We start from the raw sequence: 22287 nt of genomic DNA on the forward strand, positions 1-22287 counted from the left end.
GATCTGACGGAAGTATTTAAATACGAAGCTATTTATTCTCTGTTAAATGGACAGTTTGAATTTCAACAGACACGCTGTGTTTTAGGGCGAAATCAAGTGTACAATTGATGTGCGTGCGTGCGTGCATGCGTGCGTGTGGGTTAGCGTTCCTCCTTTGGCAAGATCGCGGCCATTACTGGTGCAATTGCGACCTCTAGTGTTAAAATAATGCAATAACGCCTTCGTCGCTTTGAATTTTCTAAATTATTTTTGCTTTTTTTTTTTAATTAAACATTAAATATTTCATCTATGATAAGTAATAAATGTGTATTTTTTTGTTCTGGCGGTGAAGATCTAATTCTGGCAGCTGTCACCGAATCTGAACACGAATGTTGTGGCCATTTAGGGTCTTTTTTGACACTTTGTCTTTTTAGAAGTTGCATTCAATAGAAATATCTGGGGGGAAGAGATAAATATGCAGCATCTATTTAGAAGGGTGTGTGTGTGTGTGTGTGTGGGGGGGGGGGGGTCCTAAAATAAACCTTTCATTATTCAAATATAGCAAAAGCTTGTTTAAAGGATTATAAAGAGTTACAGTCTGTCCTCGTCACACAGGCTGTTTTCTGGGTGGCGTCCTTCCATATTTCCAGCAGAGGGCGCCAGAGCGCCAAATTAGGTTTAAACCACGGAACGCCTTGAACTTTGACTACATCCATTTAATTATGATTTTTTTATGACGTAAGTGCTGATGGTTTGATACAATACACAAACCACAACAAAGGATCATTTAACTAATCTCCTGGCAGCCTGACAACCGATACTCCCTGTGTTTACTCTGACCGTTGTCCCTGAGAAAGTTACATACTTACCCTCCCACCCCCACCCCCACCCCCCAGCATTACAGTAACACCTGTCATGTACACACAGTGGCTCCAGACAGGTGAACATTTAACCTGTCCGACTGGTTCAGAGCTACTCTGTGACGCCAATAGTGGAATTACTCCAAATGGAAAAAGCAGGTGACAGATGTCACACTTAAATCCTGACAACTATGTTGCCATAGTTCATTTATCCGATTAGAATCCTGAAGATGTGGAATGATTATAAAAGTAGATACAAAAAGGTAAAAAAAAGCGAGGAAAATATGGATTTCTTCTCATCAACTGTCACGATCATGTAAACAACACTGGCATTAATTAATGAGATTAATTATTTGAACTTTTATTTAGGGACGGTCCCAGGAGGGAGGTACCAGGTACCAGTACCAGGTACCAGGTTCTGGTGATCCGTCCTCCTGGCTGTTATCACCGGGAAGAGGGATGCTGAGGTCTGTGAAACAAGCCGAGTCTGGCCTCCGGTTCTGTTCCACTCCCATCGTTTCTCGCTCCTGGACCCGTTTCCGCCCTGATTCTGCGTCTCGTCCTGCAGACGTCGGCGCCGGCCCCATCCGGCGGGAGCATCCTCGCCAAGGTCACCAGCTCTGGAGATGATTCCAAATTTGGACAGATTCCTCCTGAACGGGCCGAACCACAACTATTTCTTCCTGACGCTCATTTCAGCCCGAGCGTGTCAGAGCAGCCCCTCAGGACACCTGAGAGGGGGGCAACACATCACAGGACGGTGACATGTTGAGGAAGGTGTGTGTTGGTGGGAGGAACCCCTGCAGATATAGAACCAGCACAGCTATAAAACAAACACAACACACGTGTGGTTTCAGGCTGATGCGTGATAAAGAGGTTAGAAACGACAAAGCACGTCGAAATAAAAGAAACACGCTGCGCATTCAAGATATTTTGGAAAAAAAACAACTTTTTTTTTTAATTTAACAAGCATACAAAAACAACAATCATCTGTTTAAACTACCAATACAGTTTCAGTGCAATTCCAAAATATACTTTATGTTCTCAGCAGGGCGTGTTAATCAAAGTTACCGACGTCAGAAAGCACTTCTGAAATCTTTGATTATCCTCTCACAGCTCGTCCCGACCAGAGGACGCGAGCGTGGTACCTCGGTGAGGTAAAAACCGTCCACGTTCAGTCTTTCCCGTACAAAACGGCACAAGACAAATGAAATATTAAATACAGAAGGAATCATCATTCACTAGAGAACAACACAGCATGGACCAATTATCCTGTAAACAAAGCTTGTAAACAAAAACAATGACGGGCTGTTTTTGGACTGTGGGTTTTCACAAATGACCAGCAGATGCGTCGCCACTCGGGGCGCACGTGCGGCCGCCGGTTACCATGTGCGGGCGACACGAGTGGGCGGCGTGTTGCTTCTGTGAGAATCATAAATAACGACCCCCCAACCGGGAAGCCTGATGCTGGAGGATTCAGGCTGCATCACTGAAGCGCTATAAAAAAGTGCGAGAGGGGGCACGTGGCTAAATAAATATCCGAGCAGCGACATCTAAAGTGAAAGAAACCCAGAAATCTGAGCCTAACAAGCGGAGAGCAACATCCAGTACCCAGCTCCCACGACTCAGAGGATCCAAAGGCCTGGTTCTAACCTGTCTGGAGGTGGAGCTCTATTGATATGGTCCGTCATTCTTTGGAGAATATTTCCATTTTGCTGCGTATTGTCTTTCTCTGCTACAACATATGCTGCAAAAATAAAAAAGACAGACCCAGGACATTAACATTAAGAACTCTCCATTATTGTGTCGGCGCTCCGCGTGGACGGTGCTACAAAAAGGCACCTTTTCGTGTGCAGCTTCCTCTGGAATTACCTAAACGTTGCAATTCCTCTCCAGGCCTCCAGGGAAGCGCGCCGTGATCGTCCGTTAGTCTGTTAGTACCAGATACATCCGGGTGCTGAACACAAACGCTGCATTTGACCATAAATGACTAATCAAACCCAGATCTGTGAAGCCCAAATCACAAATGTCCTCTAAAATCAAAGCCAAAGACTTGTGGATGCATATCATTCAGTATTTGTGCTATATCGATTATGGGGGCGCCGATAGGCGTTCACTGCAACCATTTAAGACATGAAAATGGGAGAATTTTCTTATAGCTGTACAGCAAACTTGAAGAAAAATGATAGGCAAACTGTGATAAACTGATCAGGAAAGACAAGCATTCACCAGGTTTCACCCAAATCTCTCACACCAGGCTGCTCCAAACCTTTGAAATGCACTTGAGTTTTCAGTGCATTTCAGCCAAAATAAGTTCAAGAGTTCATTTCCACAAATGAAAACGGTGTCTGACCGCGTGCGTGTGTGTGTGTGTGTGTGTGCTTTTGACAGTGGATAAATAAAATCACAGGTAAAGGCATGATCACAGGTTAAAGGGCAACTCAATACCAAATTAAATGGGGCTACATTTAATTAAAGCTGCACTTTTCTGCCCTATTTGTTTCAGTATTCAACTACCCTTTGAGTCTTTTCTTCTTCTTGTGCATGATTTAAACCCTCTCTTCTACGTCTCCGACAGTGGCGTCCCAAGTCTCTCACAGTGTCTGTCCCCCTCTCTACCTGATACACTCCTCCTCTGAGGGGCTTTCTGACTCTTCGTTCTCGCTGTCCTCCAGCTCTGGAAGATCTCCCCATAGGAGCAAATTCAGACCTGCGGCGAGAAACCTGGCATGAGTATAAATACAGCTAACTGCTGGTGCACCCAGAGGCTCACACTGACCAGTGGAGTCCAGTCTGTTGAGAGTTGACACGGCGTCGCTGTTGAACATCCAGAAATGGCCGTTGTTGCAGGAGAGCAGGCAGGGCTTGCATGGGGCAACAACGTGATAGCCCACAACATTACCACTGGGACAGAGGGAGGAGGGAGACAGAATAAAGGAGAGATGTCTGTCAGCACTTTGCTACAGGCCCTTCTGAAAAGTGCTAAATCCACTAGTGGGCGTCTATTATCTGAGAGATGTTTGTTTTTGCCCTGTTTACAGCAACAACAAAAGGCCTGGAAAAACAAAAGGGCCCGATAAAACCACGGTGTAGCGTTAAAATCTGCCTCCTTTTAGAAAACAAATGAGCAGGATTTAATTTTAACTAGCTCTTAATTGCTAAGAGACCAACTGCAGAGGGACTTCCTGAATTACAATTAACATGATGGGTGTTTGCAGCTCTTCAGGTGATTACTGTTTGCTGAGCCACACAGCAGCAGGGGGTCTTTTTTAAAAAAAAATAATAATAAAAAAGAAATTTCTGCAGGCTATAGGAGACTTTGACATACCACTTGAGACATGCAATGTCCCTCAGTTTGCATTTGCAGCTTTCAGTGGAGTAGCAGCTGGCCACAAAGTCAACAGTTCTTGGAGGAGGCGCATGTAAAAAGAAGAAAATGTACAGCTAAAACGCCCATTTGATACACAGTCACGTCATCGCCAACATCTCTGTCACGGATCCCTCTCAAATGGTAATTAGCCCTTTATGTGCACACCCGTCCTAACTGTAAACAATGAGGGTAAACAACAGCACACAATCGCTAGCATTGCTAACTGCTTTAGCACTTACCGATTTGGAGGTATATCAGTCGAAAAAAGCTCAACCTCGGTGTCTGCAAGCAGAACTGCTTTCATGCCTCTTGTGCAAAGCAGGCTGTCACAGTATATGCAGTTCACCTGGGTCACGCACTTGTTTTTGAAATTTGCGTTGGATGTAGACATTGTTAACCTGGCCACAATGGAGGCACTCTCGCTATTTCTACCCGCAGCCAGAAAACACGCAGGAAATCCCACAATCGGATGCCGAAATAGCTTGCTATTTGTTTAATAGCAAATCCCGATGCAAAAATAAAAAATAAAACGTCTTTGTGCAGCCTCCGTTGTCCTTCTTAAACGTCAAAACAGAAGACGGCTAATGTTAGCTTGCTAAGTAAATGCACAGTCAATGAAAACGCGTAGGGTCAAACTATCTCAATTTTTTTTTAAAAATGCGTCATACGTGGCATAGTCCGAGACCAATAAATCGCCGTAAAAACAGACGCGTTTTACGCGGCTGGCTGAGCATCTATGCAGGTGAAGATAACGGCTAAAACCAAAAGCTGTCCGCTTTGTTTACAACTTCCTGGTATCTAATGACATTTCCTGAAACTATCTTTAAAAGACCCTTCGGCTGATTCTGATTGGGCGAACCTGACAGCGGCACGTCCCCATTGGACGGATTGATCTTCGAGTCTGGATTCTATTGGCTCGAAGGACGAACAGGAACGCCCACATTCAAAAACTCGAAGAGGGATTAGCCGAATCGTGCGTCACTCAACTCTTATTCCACCAATCGGGGTGTGAGAAGTAGAAAAAGGGTGGCGTTGGGGGGTTTGTTCTGAAGAGCAAATAAATAAATAAGTAAAAACTGTTGATGCGTTGACCTGGCAGTTGGGGGTCGTCTTGTTCAGAACTCAAATTACACACTGTATATCTAAAAATATGCGTTTCCCCTGTGTCGCTGCCGTTAGCTTTAGCTTAACACTACAACTGCAGCAAAACGATAGCATAAAGTTAGCGTGTACTTTAGTTTAGACAGCTAAATTAGCTGCAGATTATACTTTACTTTATTACTTTACTATTTTTATTTCGCCATAAAACACACTTTAAAACAGGCTTTACATGACCAACCAAATATTTTAGCCACTTTTACGATAACGTGCGTGCATGCCGGCATCCCGAGCTGATATCACGGTTGGAAGTTGACGCAGTTTTAACCTAGTGGGAGTTTTGGAGTTTCTGCACGCACACGCATGCTATCCACGCGTTCGTCCGTGCCCATCTTGCGCTGTGAGGCTGAGGAGCCAGTCCCACATCTCTTGGTTCCTCCTCTCTCTCACTTCAGGGGGGACGAGGAGTGCAGTTGGTGCAGTTTGGACAGGCGGGCGGCCAGAAGCGAGGCCAGGACCCACTCCGGACAAGCATGAACGACCTGATCTGAGCGCCAACTTCCGAGCCATTGTGTTCCTTCACCCCCCCAAGAGTGGAATGAAATGTGCGCTCTCTGGAAGTTGTTTGCACCATAACCGGTTTTGAAGAGGCGCGGCGGCGGATGGAAACGGAGCAAAAGCAGCGGCAGCAGCGCCAAACTCACAATGCGCCTGGACTGAACACGAACACGAACACGAGCACCGCGGAGACAATACGAGCCGAGGAGCCGCACTCACTTTCCCCGGAGCCGTCGCCTTTCGCTTCGAATCCCGTCTCGGCGCGTCGTTCGCAAGATCCCCGGCTGATTTATTGATTAGTTGGGACAAAATTGACTTCGCCACCGGTTTGATCTCCACGCTCAGCCATGACGTCTCCGGCAAAATTCCGAAAGGACAAGGAGATTGTGGCCGAATATGATACTCAAGTGAAAGGTAATACCTTCGTTTATTAAATAAAGCAAATAAACATCAACGCGTAACTCGAGGTGAAGGAATGCGCCTTGAAAACTGTTGGAACTGCAGCGAGCCTCCGAGTTGCCATGCTTGTCTGTCTCCCCTCACCTCAGGCGTAAAGGGGACGCTTGCCTTTGTGCTCACCCATCATTTACGGGGCTTGATTGACATTTGCGGACGCGGCAGATCGATAATACGATCAATCAACCGTCATTCAGAAGCAAGGCGTCATGGCCAGAGTGGTTTCCAGCCGCTGGCAGCAGTAGCGCAGCGCCTGGATGTCCAACAAAGGCAAAAAAAATTAGGCAAATCCCCCCCCCCCCCCCAAAAAAAAACCCTGCTGAGATATCAGAGCTTCTGTGCAGATGTGGCCCCTCTGGAGCATTTGGAGAAGAGCTTAATTGAGTTTCATGTGCGTGTGCGTTTCATTGTGTGCTGCTCGGAGGGGTTGGGGTTTCGACTCGGAGCAGGGCGTTTTCTCTCCCTCGCTGTCTCCGGCGAGACTCTGCTGGTGTGCAGCCTCGTCGTGCCGCAGGAGCGTGCGTGTGCGGCGCGGCCTGCGCGAAGATTACCGTCCGCGACGGGTGATCAATTCGTGCAGAGGCTTGTCTATTGATTGTAGCCCCTCGGTGTCGCAGTCGTTGGTGATCAAGGACGTGACAGGGCAGTTTGGAGTGGCTGGAGGGGGACGCTCAGACTTTAACCGTTTCCATGCTGAAGTGCGCGTCTGTCGCCAGGCAGGAAAACTGTCCAGCTTCCACGGTGTAGACCCCAGGCTGGGGAGGAAGGGGGGGATGCACAGGTGGCAGGAAGGAGAGGGGATGTGGAAAATGAGGAGAGCAGGATGTTACGCTGCTGCGGCGCCAGATCAACTGGAAAACCACCTTTCTCATCCAGTCAGGTCTCTTCAGATTACGACTGATCCCTTTTCCAGTATCGTCCTTCGGAACAGTCTTCCTTGACTTTGTAGGACATTACTGACAGCAGTTGTTATCTTAATTGCTCTGTTGCTAAACCAGGGGGGGGGGGGGTGCCAGTATTCCCAGTTAACAGGAAAGCAACAAGTCAGTTGTCATTATGAATCATTGCAAGGTTTAGAACCACTGGTGCCACAGAAATTTCCTGACACATGGACTGTTCCAAATGCCGTCCCTGGATCCTCTCGGTTGCCATAGCGTTGTCACTGTTTCCTTCCATTGTGCAAAAGCGCAACCACGGAGCCCTGAAATACACCTGAAGCCAAGCATTGCTAGATAAATAGATCATTTATCTTTCATCAGAACTGCCCGTATGGACAGAAATCCATCCCATTGCTGGTATAGGTGGCCTCAAACGGATAAAGGAGTGTTCAGATGGGTGTCGGGTAATTCCGCTGTTTGACACTTCTTCTTAACCTGCTAATCTGCTAACTCCTTTAGCTGTCGACACAGTCCCATTAGTGGCGGCTGTCTGTTGGGTTTTCAGCCTGTTGACTAGACCTTTGTCCGTCGACCGCCTGGATCGATTCGTCCCGTCAGTTACTTCATTACTGCCGGGACGACCGGCCTTTTGTTGCCCCATCCACACTCCCGCTTCCCTTCCTGGGCTGGAAGAAAGCTGAACTTCTTCAGCTGCGCGTGTGTCATGTGACGTCGACGTGGCATCCCCAGCAGTCCTCTGCGTCTGGGAAATGCACGCGGCCTGTCATTAACCTGTAGCCACTGCTCATGATTGTCTGACTGAGGGTACGAAGTGGCCGTACGCAAGACACCTGAACGTCACGTCTCTGTCTCCCTGCGTTTGCTAACCTCTGTCCAGCGAGCTCACTGAACACCGCAGATTCTTCTGCCCCTCGTGATTGACAGCTGCACAGCGGAAGCTGAAACCGTGGCTGCTGTTCCCAGATGCTAGCTGCATGCAGTAGATGCAAGTGTCCCATCATCCGTCTCAGTTTCCAGTCCCTGAAGCGCATGTGAAAATGATTATCCCCACTACCACCAGCATGAGATGATTAATACCTTCGGCCCACGAGCTGAAAAATATTGCTTTTATTCTCTCTTGCAGACAGAGTGCTTGCTAATTTGAGGATAGTTCTCATATTCCTCGTGAGGAGGGTGTTTGTTTCAGTGACAGCAGAAGAAAGAGGAAATAAAACAGGAATATGGAAAGTATCGTTCAAGTTAAAGCAGGTTTAGGTTTTATTTGGGGAAGTCGACGGCTACCACGGTCTTCTGATAACAAGTCAGCAAGCTCCCCATATTATTTCAAAGGGAGGGTTATTGTAAATCAGGCGGTGGGAAAGATTCAGAAAATTAGGGCGTGCTGCTAAGAGCGCGGCAGATGTTTCATTTTACAAGTACATTTTGGCTAAGAGGTTAAACATCTGTCAGTGTTTTACACATCTGGGAGTGTCAATAAGGAGCTGCTTTTCAAATACCTGCTGCAACCAAGAGAAATATATGGATTCTTCTTCATTACTCAGAAAAGCTGCAAACCTCAATGCATATTCTCATCCTGTGATTAAAAGTTTATTGATTTCTTTTGCCTGAATAAGGCGTTTTCTCTACACACTCGAATTCATGTCTGCGTAGGTTACTGGGCTGCCTATTCACAAGGTCGCCAAGGTCAAATGTATGTCTAAATGGATGATTTTCATTGGCACACACACAATAGGAAAAAGTGGTGACACGGCAGATGTTTGTCTGCAGCCAGGGTCACTGATCTCTCTGTGTGGGGGTTCACGCCTGCTCTGTCCCCTACGTTTATTCTCTGTATTTGATCAAGAGAGGCTCAGATATTGCCGAGGGGTCGGCTGACCGATTCACCAACCCTCTTCCTTCTTTATTAATGTGAAAGAATCAGAAAAGAATGTAATGAAAAAGCAGCTGCATTTTATATTGAAAGGCTGTGGTTGCCTTCACTGGCTACTCGTGGTTGAGAGGACCATGAAAACCTCTTGGTGAATCAATTAGTCGCATTTTTGTGTTGAATCCTTTAAACAACACGCTGCCAATCACAGCCAGATTGTATTGACAGAGTTCAGCGGTCCAGTTAGGAACCACACGTCATTCGCAGCTCTTTCTTTTTGCACTGGTTTGCCTTGAAATCTGCACGTCGCGTGTCTCTATGTTCTGCTGAAATGTGTAAATGCTAGCACGGGGCGCTAAATAAAAATGAAAACGCTCAAAAACATCAATGGGGAAGGATGTGTGATAAATGATAGCTTCAGTCAGATCTGCGTGCGTGTGTGTGTGTGTCACTTCCTTCTACGATTGTAGCTTCGAGACAAACAACATGACACACACTTTATCACTGCAGTCAGCACTCTTACTTCTGGGAATAAAAAGGAACTTGGATATAAAGTTTTTGTAGTTATCAAGCATTTTAACCCTTTTTCTTTCTAAACTCGTATGTCAGAATGAAATGGGCAAAAAGGAAAAACTGCCCTTTAAACAAGCTCTTGTTGTAGACGCAGGCCAAAGCCATGAGCAAAGCATGCAGGCAGGTATTTCACAGCTTTTGCCATGGTGGAAGATAAAATAGTCCACCCACGGCCTAATACCTCCTCCTAGCTACATTTTAGATCTGTGCCATGAAAAAATGGCTCTTGAACTGTCCCGCCGAGGCAACTAAACATTGCGTGACTGGCTGTTACACCGCTTCATCCATTTTCGAGGACCTGACCCTTACAGGAGCCGCATAAATGAGGAACCGGCTGAAGTGCTGACAGATGCAGTCGTAGGGAAACTGGAGGCTGCGAGGAACCAAAAACCACCATGGACCCAGAGCATGTGGGCTCCTCAACTAGCCTCTGCTGCCTGCCTGTGAAGGTGGCCCCTGAGATGGAGGATACGGATGCAGGTCGGCCCCCGTACTGGCCCTTCAGCACTGGCCCTTCAGCACTGAGGCATACCGGCTTTTTTGACTCAGCATTTTCGGGAGATGTTCATTTGCGTCCTTTTGCTGGATTCAATGGCACCGTCTAATTGCACTCATTATCATTCCTTCTATAAGCATGCTCGGTGATCGTGTCAGAAGATGAAGAATTCAAAATCCAACAAGAACTGACAAGGCAAGCCAAACTTGACGCGGCGTCCCGTCTGCCAACACTTATTAATCACACGTTTGAGAGGTCAGCATATTGCATTTCAATACGCATTAGAACAGAGCTGAGAGGGGGAAAATTCCCGATTTTCCAGGGTGTAATAGCATTAATATGGGCTGATAATCTCTGAAAATGTGCCAACCTCTTCAATAATTCCAGCTGGTAAGTGCTCTATATTTCAGTAATTTAATAAAAAATGTTCCCGGTAAAGAGCAGGAATATGGTTAAACAAGTGAACCCTGAATCTCTCGGCAGCTTTGAGATGAGCTCCTTCTAGAGCATTTTATTGGGAGAGGTGTTGGAATTGGAAACCAAGTAGCAGCGATGTTTTCAGCCCAACCTACAACTTATCAGCACCAGTTTAAACCCATGACTAACGGAGGGACTGGTTCTGACTGAGGTAACAAGTTCACCTCCGTGGCGCTCAAGGCTGGCGCCAACTTGTCAGGATATATTTGTCAGTCGTGAGGAAATGACACGCAAAGTTCATCAGAACCCGGACGGCGGGTTTAAGATGATGAGTTCAGCTCTGCGGTCATGAAGCCACCACATGCACTCAACCAGGACGTGTGTGTGAGAAGGTCTCTATATAGAGCGCCCAGCACGGCTGAGACAAAGCCCCCTCATATCCTTTGTAAAATAATCAATAGAAGAACAGGCATCCAGCTGTAAATAAATAAAGAAGAGGCCGAATGAGGAGGAGAAGAAGGGAAAAAAGCAGAGGGGGTAAAGGTCGGATCCTGCTCCCAAGGGGAGGCCTGAGGAAACAGGTTGTGTTTGAACAGCCTTCTCGTATCCAGGCGGTAAAAGGAGTAAAGTACGTCCAGGGAAAGGGAAAGAGCCTGCTCAGAAGGAGGGGAGGGTGGGACAACAGTTGCGATTGGGAGTGTTTTGAGCATAAAACGGGGAATAAAACCCACTTCTGCTGATCCGTGCAGCCACCCGGTTCAGCACGTGCATGTTGTGGGAAACGTGCGCTCGTTTCTGTGTATTTTCTGCTCTCCATCCCCTTGTCTCCCTTTACCTCTCCTTCCCCCTCCATCAGCAGCTTTCCTCGGCACGTAGGCACCATCGGTTGCCAGGGTTACTAAATTGCCCCCATTTTTCTAGGGTTGTGAGGAGCGCGAGGAAAATGAGAAAGAATAATGTAGATTTGCCTCCCCGGTAGGACGGAGCTAATCATGGTCCCACCGTACGTGCACACGCGGCATGGTGTCGGCACACGGAACCGTCACGCCTCATTCTTCGGGTTTTTCTTCATTCTTTTATTTTCTTTCCTACCTCCCGTTTACTGTTGGCTCTCTTCAGTCTCAGTTTCCTTTTGTTCCTTTCTTTTCCACAGAATCACCACTGCTGTCTCCTTATCTTCTCAGGTTGTTGGGCACTTTGTCTTGTGCCCTCCCCAAAAAGCAGTTTGGGTCGTCATCCGTGTGTTTAGGCTGGATATTTCTGGAGGCGTTGGCTAACATTTTGAACGTATATCGGCTTTAAATGGGTTGATTAGTCTTGGCCGGTGTCAAATAGAGTAATTCAGCGCAGTGGCAGGTTTCTTCATGTGTGTTGGAACCTGGAAGTGGGCATTTGCCACCAACTGACACGCTCCACTCGGGTTCATGCCTCCGTTAATGCTCTTTTAATGAAGCCATTCATCACATTGTCTCAGCTGAATCAGCTCTTTCTTGCTACCCCCCTCCCGGTTGCTACGTGGATGCTCTGGTTCTATTTTTGGTATTTTGCTGCATTAAAGCCAGCTGGTGTCGATACGTCCCCCCCAAAAAAGTTCTTTTTAATGCATTTCAGATTGTTTATTGGAAGGATGTAATGTCCAGGCTGAAGGCGACACACAGTGTCCGGCCTGTGAAAGGAAAGTGTTGTGGCTGCGGCTAACGTTCTTTTTAACAGGCTGCCATCAATTTGAACAATGACGTAATATAAATGAAATAAAATGCATTTAGGGTTCATCTCATTCATCACAAGAACATCTAAAAATGGCGAATTCACTCTCGGGTAGGAAGCCTGAAAGCTAACCAGGAACATCCTTTTCTCCCTGATGCTGAAATTGGAGAATCAAGCTTTGTTTCCCTGTTCCAGGCCCCTCGGTTCACACTCAAACCAGATGCAACGTTCACCTAAACAGGTCACTGGCTGCATGTTGGAGTTGGGCTGTATTTTTCTGCTACTTGGTTTGGTTTCACCGCTACGTCTGCAGTTGAATGCAAAGATGAACGTTTCTTTTATCCACGTCAGCCAACTCGTGACGGAGGCCCCTGCTGTTCAAACACGGACGCGGGCATGTGCACGTGCGTGTGCAGGAGCAGACTCGCAGGGAAAACAAAGAAATGTCACGCGTTAGCTGACAGTGGCAGAATGAAAAAACTGCTTTGGTGGTTGATCTGAGCTGGTTTTAAATGTCCCCCATAAGGAATCACCTGACCCGACGGGACTGTTGCCACGCCAGAGCGACTCTCCTGACCACCCGGTGAAATGCTTGATGGGTAAATTACCTACAATGAATCGTACGTCACGCCGTTTCTTACCAAACACTCAGTCAGTTTTTTGGGATAATTTGAATTGTACAAGCGTGGACATGCATGCTGGCCAGCCACGTCGAACAGAAACGTGCTGAAACTCATGAGCCGGTATCCTTTGAACTAATAAGTGTGTTTATCTTTGGATTACTGTGTGCACGTGTGACTTGCACAGTATGCACTGGTGTGCATGAACCCACCCTGACGATGTTATTTGCGTCCTGCAGCCTGTTCTGTTGGGAGGCCGCGGCACCAACCCCGGACTTGATATTTATCTTTCTGATTTTTTTTTTTAGGCGCCGTCCCTTGTTCTGTCTCACCGAGCGTGGCTGGGGGGGCAACGATGTGCGTGCAAAACATGCGGCTATTTTCTTCTGTCATGCATATTCACAGCGTCCCCGGGCCGTGGAATGCACTCTGTCAAAGTCTCCCAACCCGTCGTGTACAAACACAACCTGCGCCGAGCGTTTGCGCCCATTGTTGCGCTTCCGCTCTTTTAGCTAAACGGCCGTTGAATGAGCTTGTTAATACTTGACTCTCGTCTGGCTAATCAAATTTGAAGTGGTGATTCATAACCAGCCGCGCACGCTTCCAACTTCTACGCCGCTCTGTTGACTCGCCCGTCATCCAGATGGTGAGATTGAGTCCGTGTTTGATCAGCGAAGTTATTGCGTCCCAGTAACTTTATACATTCGCTTTACACTTGCAATTATGGGCTATGACATCATTTCAGTTGCTCGGATCGTGCGAGTCAACCTGCGATGGGTTACAGCGGGGCACAAAACTGCACTGTCATGTAGTGCAGACCCCCCGCTGAGACCTGGGCATGCTCACAGAGGAGCGTGTGCTGTGGGATAGCCCTCTCAGCTCACTGCCCCCTGCACCCTTCACCCATCCCAACATTCCAATTTAGTGGAAATGGGAACATCCTTGTCCTTCCACATGCACAAACACACTCCCATTCCTCTTGTGCAGTGGCCCATATTTCAGGGCTGTGTGAGGCCGATGGGCGCTCTCCAAACAGATTACATCGAGTGTTGGAGACCCTGTCATCTCATTGGGATCTGTGCTGAGCTGGATGCTGTCTGAGACCAGTGTCGGGGGGGTTTTTTTCCTACTTTTCTTGGAAACGATCAGAGGTGGGCCTCTGGTGCCGGCCGGAGGGATGGTGAAGTCAACAAAGAGGAGAGCATAGAGTGAGGGTGGTGCCTTTTCACACAAAGACCATCTCAGCAACCCCTGCATGGCGTAGCTGCTGGACATGAGCGTGCACTGGTGCCCCATCACGCTTTCTTTTCCAGATCTCTCCTCTCTCACCCTCTTTCCATGTGTGACTGCTCTCTGTGTGATGGTTGCACAGTCTGTTAAAGGTTACTGTCCCCGACACATGCACATTCACACAGGCATTCTTTCTGTGTGAAAGGCTGCACTGGGAGACAAAGGGCCGAGTGGCTGAGTGTGAGTGGGGCTCTTGTCATGTGCTTATGGTATTCCCTCTCAGGAATGTGCACGGGAGTGCTTCCCAGTCTGCTTGTGTGAATTCCCAATGTTGGACTCCTCCTGGAGCACATATTGCAATGTTTTAGGAACCGCATTCATTTTTACGGTGGTTATGCGTGATAATCTGTCCAAATTACAAACTTGTTGCTTTGACTCGGTCATAATTTTGCATAACGACGGCTAATATCAATATAAAGGATAGAATAGGGGTCATATTATAGGGTCATATTCCTACAGGGTGGAAAATAGCTACGAATCACCACATACGGGGATTTAAAATAAATCCACATGACTGTTTTTTATATAACTCAATCAATCAATCAATCAATTAATCCTTATTTATATAGCGTCTGTTACAGTCAAAACTGTCTCTAGGCGCTTTACAGAATCCCAGGGCCTGACCCCCAACAAGCAACAGTGGCAAGGAAAAACTCCCCTATAACAGGAAGAAACCTTGAGCAGGACCAGGCTCATGTAGGAAATACATTCATTATAACAAACTGCTATATAGGAGTTGAGTGTCTCAGCGGGGTCAGAGGTCAGTAGGTCAGCATACAGCTATGAAGGTGGCAATAATGCACATAATCTCAAGAATATTAAATTTGCTGCTTTTAAGGTAACGCCTATTAACGGGCCTTAAGATAGCAATTCATCTAAAACTATTCTGGAGGGACCAAAAGGGGAAAATGTTTTAGAATAATTTCCAGTACGTTAGAGCAGCTATTGTATTTCTACAGAGATTTCAACGTCGCACACATTGTTTTGAGTTTCCTTTGTCAGTGATAATGGCCAGGAAGGCTTACAGTACACGTGAGTCAGGTCCCTGCCTGTAACCCTCTCCATTGTCGTGTTCTGGTACCAGACAATGAAGAGCGCTGTCCTCCAGCTGGAATCACCCTCATAGCTCACATTCTGCATGGTCCATATGAACACAGCTTGGCTTTTACAGCCTCGGCTCAGAAGCCATTTTGCATTTGTGAATTATTTTGTTGTCTTTGGTGTAACACAGAGACGGGGTCTTATTTTGAAAGGGGGGGCGGGGTGTCAGAGAAGAAGGGAACATCTGGGAGCAGAACAGCAGGAGTCTCCCAGATCAAACAAGGTTCCTCTGTGAAAAGAAATAGAAAATCCCTGCCAGGAAAAGGGATCCACAGATTCAAAGAGAGATTTTTTTTTCTTGATCAAACCAGTGAAAACCATTGAAGAATAAATACCACTCCTGATTTGTCTAAATATGCCTGATGATCTATTTCCCTGTGTAAATGGAAGCTGTAGAAGAAGCGACATGTCCTCCTCAAGTCTTTGAGCTCTTTGCAGATCATCTCACAGCTACTGCGAACTGCCTCAGAGGTGTATCTCAGCTCTGGCTGGTTATAGATGTTTATTATGCAAAGATTCTTTCTAGTTTCACACTTCGGTGTCCTGAAGCAGCATCAATAATTCAGCAACATTGCAGAACTTGCTGCTGTACACAATGGTTCTCTCTCTCTGTAGATTCCTCCATATTTATCTGTCGTTGCTGTCACTCCTTTTTTATCCTTCCCAGCTCTGAGTTCTCTCTGTTCTCTGTCAGGTTTGTCAGGATCTGTCAAGATTCCCATTTAATTAGAACTCGTTTTTATACCGTGTATAAAAAGTGGATGATCACAGAATTTATTTTTCCTTCCGTGGAGAAAAAGGTTCCAATGTGATATAAGGAGATAAGAGAGAAGTGTAGAGGGAAAGGAACCGTGTGAGATGAACAGATGGAGTGTTATGGCAGCCAACGCTGGCTGACTGCTCGCTGTTTGTTGGTGGTGTGACTGCTGATGGGAGAACGATGACCATATTTTCAGACATGCTGCAAACTGTTAGATAGTTAACTCACATTGTGGACGAGCGTTTCCAATGTATCTGCTCTCACACACCTCTTTATCACCCCTTTCTTTTAGAAGAAAGGATGCTGTGGGGGGACCACAGGGTCACAAGAAAGAGGCGTGGCCGCCCACATTGCACTCTATTGTGTTTCTTCTCTCACACACACATCACTTCACGGGAAAGGACACACACACACACTCCGTGCAAAGTCACTGACCTCTTGTTCAGTGGCTTCACATTGGGGGGGTTTAATCTCCTGGTATCAGGGTTGTCCGGGCATTTCTGAGTGCAGATAACCTTGTTTTTGTTGTCACGAGACACCAGGCTCCTGCAGCATCAGAGGCCAGGGTGGAGATACGACTCAACTCCACTGAACATGTGTAGTCAGCAAGCTAACAAGAGAAAGTGAGATAAATCATGACGTGTGGATTGATGATTTGCCCTCTTCATTTGCCTAAAAAGAGGCAAGATGCATTTTTTGGAAGAGTTTCACAACACATTTGATAGCCGCAGCATTTTTTCCTCCTTATCTATGGACAAGAAGACTTGACTGCATCACAAAATTGGACCTTGACTCATCAGAAGTGGATTATGCTATATTGGCCAAAGAATGTATGTGCCTGGTTGCTTCATCATACTGTCGAGACGCCCATTATGACTCATGAAATGCTGAGATTTGAGCCACGGGGTTGATGGTCTGCATAAGTATGCAGGCCTTAATGCCTGAGAAAGCAGAACAGAGTGTTTGTATGTTCTGAGAAGCACAAAGGCCTCAAGTTGACCCTCAGATGGTTTTAGATTGACACGTCCATCCGAGTCCATATAGTTGCAGTATAATGGAGCCAAAGTCCACACGTAGATGCAGTTATTCTGTCTGCCACACTACATGGCCTGAGAATCAAATGACATGTTAATCAAAACATCCATGTGAACTATTCCCTTTGTTGTCTACAACTTTCTCATCCATATGCTCCAATAACTGACCTGCATTGTGCCCCCAGTAGTGCGTTGGTGTTGTGAACTAGTGGCCTCATTCAGTATTTTTATAACAAGCGTTTACCTCATGGGGGACTTTAATGACGGGAATTATAAACAGCTGCGTGAAATAGCGCTAACAATAAAGAAAAATCTGTTTTTCCTCAAGAGAGCTGTGCTGTTGTCTCATGATTTTAAAAAACATTTTATGCTGCACAGAAGCGGAGGCGCAATAAGATCCTTTCTCAGGCAATTCCCCTGGATCTCCGTGGTACAGAACGGCTGCGGTGGTTTGCTGTGTTGAAGTGGTAAGTTACTCTCCTCCCTGGGAGATTGTCGGAGCGGTTTGGCCCACTTTTCTCTCCGTATTCTCTGCGTCTCTGCAGCACTTTTGTGAACAGATGGGGAGTTCACGTTTGAAAGAATTTCACAGTAGCAGAGAATGGTCCCTGCTGCAGGAAAGCCATCACAAAGGGTTGAAAGCTGTAATCATTTCTGCTGCTCTGTAATGAGTCATTTCTTAGGATCAACCTGTGCCTGCACCGTGCTGCCGTGGTGTTTACTGGACGGGGGCAGGTTTGGTGGCGCGCCAATCGTTTTAGGTGCCAGTTTCATCCATTCTCACCTTCACAGGCTTTGCTTGTGACTGGCTGCCTGGGTGAAAATGTGGCTGTATTTTATTCTCCAGCCTGACAACACTTTCAAATTCAGGCCATTTGTCTGCAGGGATCGTGATGCATCCAAGCCCTTCCTCACACTTTGTATGCGCACTTAGGCAGGCGTGAGAATGAATTCTACCCCTGCAGTAGCAGGTTGGAAGGGGGAAATGGATGCAGAAAGAAAGGGAGGCCCCGTGACTGCAGTTGCTGCATAGAATAAGCCTGATTCAGCTTTTTTTCTGCCTACAGTGAGTCTGAGAGCCAAAACTCGCATGAAGCTAATGGCATGCCGCTTTTAACCTCTGCATCACCTCAGGTTTATTATCTTTTTGCTACAGTTGAAGATACGTCATACAGCTTATTGGTCGGTTTTCCCATATTTGCCTGAATGGTGTATAAAGCTGCATAATTCCACAATGTCACCTCCAGGTGTGGCGATAGCATCTGGTACCATCAACTTTTGTTCCTTTTGCGAGCATGTTCCACTGCGTTCTCACCCCTAGCCTCGCTGCTCTCCACTGATACCCAGATAAAGATCAGCAGCCATCAGCTGATATCGTCGTTAGCTTGCAGTGCCGCCTCTCTCCTCTACTCCATTCCCATTTCAGCAGCTCATGGAATGCAGCGATAAGAGTTTGGTCACGTACACATCTGTATGTATATTTTTACATATGTGGAGAGTTTGCTGTCTGACAGAGCCAGTCATACACAACTGGTAAATGACAGAGTGGAGGCTATTACACACTGCGTTAGGCTTCAAAGTGCTAATGGTTTCCTCTGGGGGCAGGAAGGGGTGGGGAAGCTTCGCTGCACGCTAAACAAACCAGCCCAGACGAAGCACGTCAGTCATCTAACCGGACCAATTCTGACTGATGGGTGGATGAAAAATTAGGATCACTTTTCCAACCCCGAAGGAGGCAGTCATCACACACCCTGCCCCGATCTGACGAGCCTGCTAATGCCGCCAGCGGGCCTCGGCTCCACTGACGACGTGTCTTCTCATGAAAAGCATCCATGCCAAATTATGAAAATCGGCTCATATCACGGACGTGATTCAGGTGGGGTTTGATAGTAGGAAAGAACCGCACACGAGATTTAGATCAATGCAGAATCTGTCAGACAGGCCTAATGCAGACGGACACACACTCGGCAGGCCTCCTTCCCTGCTTGTGTTGTGGATTATTCAAATCCCCTGACTGGCTACTAAGCTGATTAATGGGCATGTTATGTGCTGGCCATTTAGAAAAACTGGAAAGAGTCTCCCATCTCTCTCTCTCCTTTAATCTTTCTATTTCCTTTTCTCTTACACACACACACTCCCCTGCTGGCCATGGTGGTACAATAAATGTGTGTTTTTGTCTGATACCTATCCACACCACCTCAGACAGATGGTCCAGGTACTGACAGGGTGAGCAAATACAAGAAAGATGAAGACTGCTGGAACAGACTGATGCCCAGATGGCTGCGTCCGGCAGAGACAGGAAATAGAAGTGACAGCAGGTGGAGTGTGGATGGACGACACACACAAATTAGCCTTGATGTGTGCGTAAAGCATGGCAATTTATGGATTATGAAGATTCCGTGCGATGTTATTTTCCACTTAAGCAATTCAACAAAATTCCTCCAAAGATCCACAGTGTAATGCAAAACAAACGTAGGATTTGATGTCAAATTTGACTGCTTGAGTAATATCTGGACTGTCAAAGTAATTCAATAATGAATTAAGCACTATAATAACTGAGGGGGGAGTAAAAACGTGTTGTGCAGCTCAACAGAAAACCCAATTAATGATTTTTTTTTTTCCATCTTCGTTGCTCTGTGTCTCCAGAATGGGTCAGGCGGGGGCTGTAAATGGTTAATGAGGTATTTAACTTTTGATAAGGAGCCTTTTTCACTATGCAGAGAGACTCCAGCCTCCCAATTTACAGTCCTGCTGCCCCTTTTGCCCACACGAATAAGGGAGCAGAGCATGAGTAAAGGTGGTCGGTGGATGAAAGCGCACTAATAAAAACAGACTTTGGTAGGTGAATAGACCCAGTTGACGGGATTAGTGTCAAGTCATTTTCACACCAGTCACAGCTGAAATTGATCGCTCTATTGTTGGTGGACGTAGGATTCTAACTCCCTCCAGCGTTTTCCTGACCCCTGACCCCTGACCTGTGCACCGCTCGGAGTGCAACGCGGCCCTAGCGGAGCCCACATGGCACCGGCGAGAGTCCCGTCCCCCTCCTGTCACTTCAGATAAACCGCCCAGCTACCTCAAGGAGGGTTAATCACTTCCTGATCTGAGGAATTCACCCCTGCTGTTTTCCGCCTCCCCACACGTCACCGCAACCGCCACGCCACCCTCATTTTTGACCCAGATTTTATCCTCTGCTGGTTCCCTTGTACAAATTCCAAGTGAACCTAATGTCTGACTGCAGCAGGAAAACCTTCAAAGCAGCAAGTCGTCTTTTCTTTTCCTCGAGTTTGCCAGTTGTTTAATTGTTTTGGGCATTTTTCTGCCAAAGTTGAAGGCATTTAGGTCAGAGGGTTTCTCTCCTGCTGCACTAAATTCAAGTCTCTGAAATCTCCCTTTTTTCATGCTCAACTGTAGCACAGAGCAGGTTTTATTTCCTTCTTATCGTCTTCCATCTCTTTACGCAGCGGGCGCGCAGTGGCTTGGCCTGAGCACAGTTTTCCATGTCTAAAAGTCACTAAACTCATTTAGCAGCCTCCTGGAGACGACACTTCTTTTCCGAAAGGTTTTTAACTTTGGGTGAGAAAGGAAATGCCTAAACAAGTTAGTGTGTGTGCGTGTTTGTTTTCAGAGGAAGGTCCATATCCAAGGAAAAGACATTGGCTGAAATCTTTCCATTCCTGCAATAGTTTTCCCTCCAACACCGTACTGTACTGAAATTCTATCTTTTCCTGCCGTCCCCTCCTCTCTCCTCCGTGCATGGGCGCATGTACAGGGGAGCTCTATTAGGCAGGCATGCCTGGAACTAATGGACTCCACTTGGCTGAAGGCTCTTATTAAGAATACTACCTCCAACCTGAGGTTTCAGACAGATCGCTCAATCAAAAGCCCTAAGAAATCACATGTCACGCCCCCCCTTCCCACCACTGACTCGTATGAAAACACACCCAAGCCCAGCCTACAAGCCTCAGGCCTCAGTTTCCCTGCCTGGTTTCAGGTTCAGGGAATTATATTGGTGAGCTTCACAGCTGCCTGTTTTTCTTCAAGCCTTCATATTTGAAGAAACTCAGACACACACACACACACACACACATTTCCTGTGGTTGTTTTACTATGACCCTCCCCTCCTGTGGGCTCCCTACAGACTATGAACTGGTCCGACTGACTTCCTGTCTCTCTGTCCTCTCTTCCTGTGTGTACAAGGATGAATGGACATATTATTCGCTGTGACGCAGTACCCCCACCTCGCCACCCCCCCAGCTCACACTTTACACTGCCTTCTGTTCTTTCTCCTCTTTTTGCCTCTTTCATTCTTCTGTGAACAATGGTATGAGCTCACAGTGGTACAACTCAAAACCATTTCTACCCCCTGTTGCTCCCCCTCCTCTTCTGCACTCCTCTGTGCTGCAGTATCAGCCCCCGGAGCAACAAAGCCCAGGCCTTTCTGCAGAAACAGTGTGGACAGAGGTGCATGCACACACAAATAAATCACATATGAAGGTGAAATTCTACATAGAACTATTTTTACTATTTTTTAAGTCTTAATTGGTAGTAGATTATCAACTTTTTTCTGTAATGCTCATACTGATCTCTGTCCCATTTCGTTTGGTGCAGAGAGAAGGTGCGTCAGAAGGTGTGTTTCTGTTGTTTTTGTCCGCAGGCTTGACAGCAAAATACTTATATCACTTGGATCCCAGTCAAGCAATACAATGCATCAGCTTCTGTTGGAGCCCCGGGCATCATCTGTTGTGGTTTCTGGTTCTTCTGGGGTTTTTCTTTCCTTCCCCAGCAGCCTTCCCACTCTCATCTCAAACCTCCCCGTGACTGAATGTTCGTGTGTGTCTTATCCAATAATAAGAAGGACAGATCTGGGATGGAGCTTCCAAAAGCTGGGCTGGATAAGTGCCGGCAGGACAGCTCAGACAGCTTGGACTCGCAGCATGTCGTGCCCGCGGCTTAAGGTGTTTTCAGGTACTGTCGGCTCAGAGCGACGCGTTTTGCTCCTGTAACCAGGCCGGTTCAGAATAACCCCGAGGACACGTTACGTCTCTCAGTTTCCACCCCACCACTCCTAACAAAGCAGTTTGACAGAAGAAATCAAGAAGAACAAGAAGAAATCCTTTTCCACTTTAGCATTTTGACCTCTAACCTGCGAAACAAGCAGTCGCAGCGACACCGAATGTGTTGGCTGCACCATTCATCTCT

General features: G+C 46.8%; 2 protein-coding genes across 8 annotated transcripts in view; one reads left to right on the plus strand and one right to left on the minus strand.

Moving 5' to 3' along the window:
* Positions 1 to 1175: 1175 nt before the first annotated feature.
* LOC101066221 (protein FAM72A) lies at positions 1176 to 5639 on the minus strand. 4 transcript variants are annotated; one of them, XM_029826498.1, is made up of 5 exons: positions 4449 to 5384; positions 4168 to 4245; positions 3619 to 3743; positions 3459 to 3549; positions 1176 to 1639 (listed from the first exon to the last, which is right to left on the minus strand). In XM_029826498.1, the coding sequence occupies exons 1-5, from the start codon at positions 4598 to 4600 to the stop codon at positions 1549 to 1551; spliced, it is 537 nt and encodes a 178-aa protein (XP_029682358.1). In that variant the 5' UTR covers positions 4601 to 5384; the 3' UTR covers positions 1176 to 1548. The 4 variants fall into 4 exon arrangements, with proteins under 4 accessions (XP_029682358.1, XP_029682359.1, XP_029682360.1 ...); XM_029826499.1 differs by having other exon boundaries at positions 1176 to 1662; positions 4449 to 5383; XM_029826500.1 differs by lacking the exon at positions 4168 to 4245 and having other exon boundaries at positions 4449 to 5639.
* A 125-nt stretch (positions 5640 to 5764) lies between these two features.
* The window catches only part of srgap2 (SLIT-ROBO Rho GTPase activating protein 2), a 35582-nt gene continuing 19059 nt past the window's right edge, over positions 5765 to 22287 (plus strand). For all 4 annotated transcript variants that reach the window (XM_003973690.3, XM_011614289.2, XM_011614288.2 and 1 more), the window contains exon 1: positions 5765 to 6279. In XM_003973690.3, coding sequence (XP_003973739.2) covers positions 6213 to 6279 — 67 coding nt within the window. In that variant the 5' untranslated portion in view covers positions 5765 to 6212. The remainder of the gene's footprint in view (positions 6280 to 22287) is intronic.

Source organism: Takifugu rubripes, chromosome 19 (assembly GCF_901000725.2).
Source record: "Takifugu rubripes chromosome 19, fTakRub1.2, whole genome shotgun sequence".
In the NCBI taxonomy this organism is placed as follows: domain Eukaryota; kingdom Metazoa; phylum Chordata; class Actinopteri; order Tetraodontiformes; family Tetraodontidae; genus Takifugu; species Takifugu rubripes.